We start from the raw sequence: 1,790 nt of genomic DNA, 5'->3' as shown, positions 1-1,790 counted from the left end.
GCTCCGTCTCTTCCTGTCTGGAAACGACGGTTCTAGTTCTGGTTCTGCTGATCCGTCAGTTCTTCTTCATTCAAACTGATCCCATCAGAAATCAAAAGATCAGGACCGGTTCTGATTCTGTCGTGATTCTGGGTCGTCGGTGAGCGGCGCGGCGCGGCGCTGGGAGCCGTTTGGATCGGTCCGATATGGAACCTGTCTAGCAGATCGTGGACAGTACCGGTTCCGTCCGGACTGGCGTTTAGGTCCAAAGTGTTTCACATGTTGAGAACCAAACCGAGCTACAGATCAGATCGTAACCACAAGTGGAACATCAGGAAGTGTTGGAGGTCAAAGGTCATCTGCACCGCCTGTTCCTACAGTTCATCCATACGACTGAGAGTTTTCAAATTTCAGTTCTGGTTCTGGTCCGGCCTCTGAGAGCCAGAGGAGCCGTCGGTTCTGGTTCTGTGTGATAACTGACCTGTTAGAAGTGAAGCGTCCAGAACTCTGAAGGTTCTGGTTGGTCCCACATGGATGCTCACCTGAAACAACAGACATGTAAGGATGACATCACAGCGTCTGGATGGAGGTTCGTCTGTTGGTCCGGCTCACCGCTTGGTGCGACCGGGTCTGGACCTGGTTCTGGTCACGGCGCCACATAGTGGCGGGCCTGCTGGGTCAGACTGGCCTGGTCCTCGGTTCTCCCGAACATCACCACCTGCAGCTCGCCGCTCACCTGCACACACACAGGTGAGCCTGAGAGGCAGAGCAGAACCCGGTTCTGGTTCTGAGCCGGGCTGGGCCGTTACCTCGAACGGGTTGGTTCTGTTGGCCGGACACTCGGGCGAGCCCTGGTTGGGAGCGTGCTGCTGGGCCCACCACACCTCCAGCTGCTCGTCCAGCGGGAAGCATTCGAACTCGTCGCAGGTCGGGACGAAGCGGGCCTGAGCCGGAACCGCCGACCCGGACGGGCCCTGGACCTTCTGCTGGCCCGAACCGGAACCCACTTGGACCTGTGAGGCCGAGCCGGTCCCGTTCTGGCTCTGTAGGATGGAGCTCAGCAGGCTCTCCCCGTGCACCTGCAGGTCAAAGGTCAGGAAGGTGAGGCTCAGATAAGGAGGACCTGGTTGTGAAGGTCAGGTCAAGGTCATGAGAGGGACATTAACCGTCCGATGTGTAAGCGGGTCCTTTTGGACCCGGTCAGGTCAGGTCATCTTTTTGCAACATCTTTGCCATGAAAAGTTTTCATCCCTTCATTTCCCAGGAGTTCCTGAAGAAACATGTCACTGATTTCATGACACTCAGATTTTTAATGGACTTTTATACGTTTTAAGAAAAGCATGTTTGAGGTTCCGACCCGTTCTTCCACGACTGGGTCCAAACTGACCCGCATTCATTTCCTATGGACTTTAATGGGAATCTTTGTTTCTGACCAACTGTTTCTGTCAGGAAAACATTTTCAGTGAACCAAACACACTGAGACCCTGAATAATATAATTTTACACAGCAAGAGCTCTGACATGTAAGTATTATCTTTATTTTTACCTCACAATGTGTGTGTGAGTCAATCATAAGGACTGCGACAGCGTTATTGGCACCAAGCAACATGTTAGCCTCCTTCAGTTAGCTAGTTATCTAACCAACGAGCTAACTTCACCATCTGCACTTTATTGGGCATGTGTGTTATGTGTGTGTCTGTGTGTGTCTGTGTGTGTCTGTGTGTGTCTGTGTGTGTGTGTCTGTGTGTGTGTATTGTGTGTTATGTGTGTGTCTGTGTGTCTGTGTGTGTCTGTGTGTGTGTCTGTGTGTGT

The 1,790-nt window shown here is 52.3% G+C and overlaps 1 protein-coding gene across 1 annotated transcript in view; it reads right to left on the bottom strand.

Moving 5' to 3' along the window:
* Positions 1-419: 419 nt before the first annotated feature.
* LOC103460494 (uncharacterized) overlaps positions 420-1,790 on the bottom strand; it is a 3,925-nt gene continuing 2,554 nt past the window's right edge. Inside the window, exons 8-10 of the mRNA XM_017303344.1 lie at positions 789-1,058; positions 592-715; positions 420-521 (exon numbers count right to left, since the gene is read on the bottom strand). Of these exons, the coding sequence (XP_017158833.1) occupies positions 626-715; positions 789-1,058 (360 nt within the window). The 3' untranslated portion in view covers positions 420-521; positions 592-625. The remainder of the gene's footprint in view (positions 522-591; positions 716-788; positions 1,059-1,790) is intronic.

Source organism: Poecilia reticulata, unplaced genomic scaffold (genome assembly GCF_000633615.1).
Source record: "Poecilia reticulata strain Guanapo unplaced genomic scaffold, Guppy_female_1.0+MT scaffold_249, whole genome shotgun sequence".
In the NCBI taxonomy this organism is placed as follows: Eukaryota; Metazoa; Chordata; class Actinopteri; order Cyprinodontiformes; family Poeciliidae; genus Poecilia; species Poecilia reticulata.
This window is presented reverse-complemented; position numbering and strand designations above follow the sequence as displayed.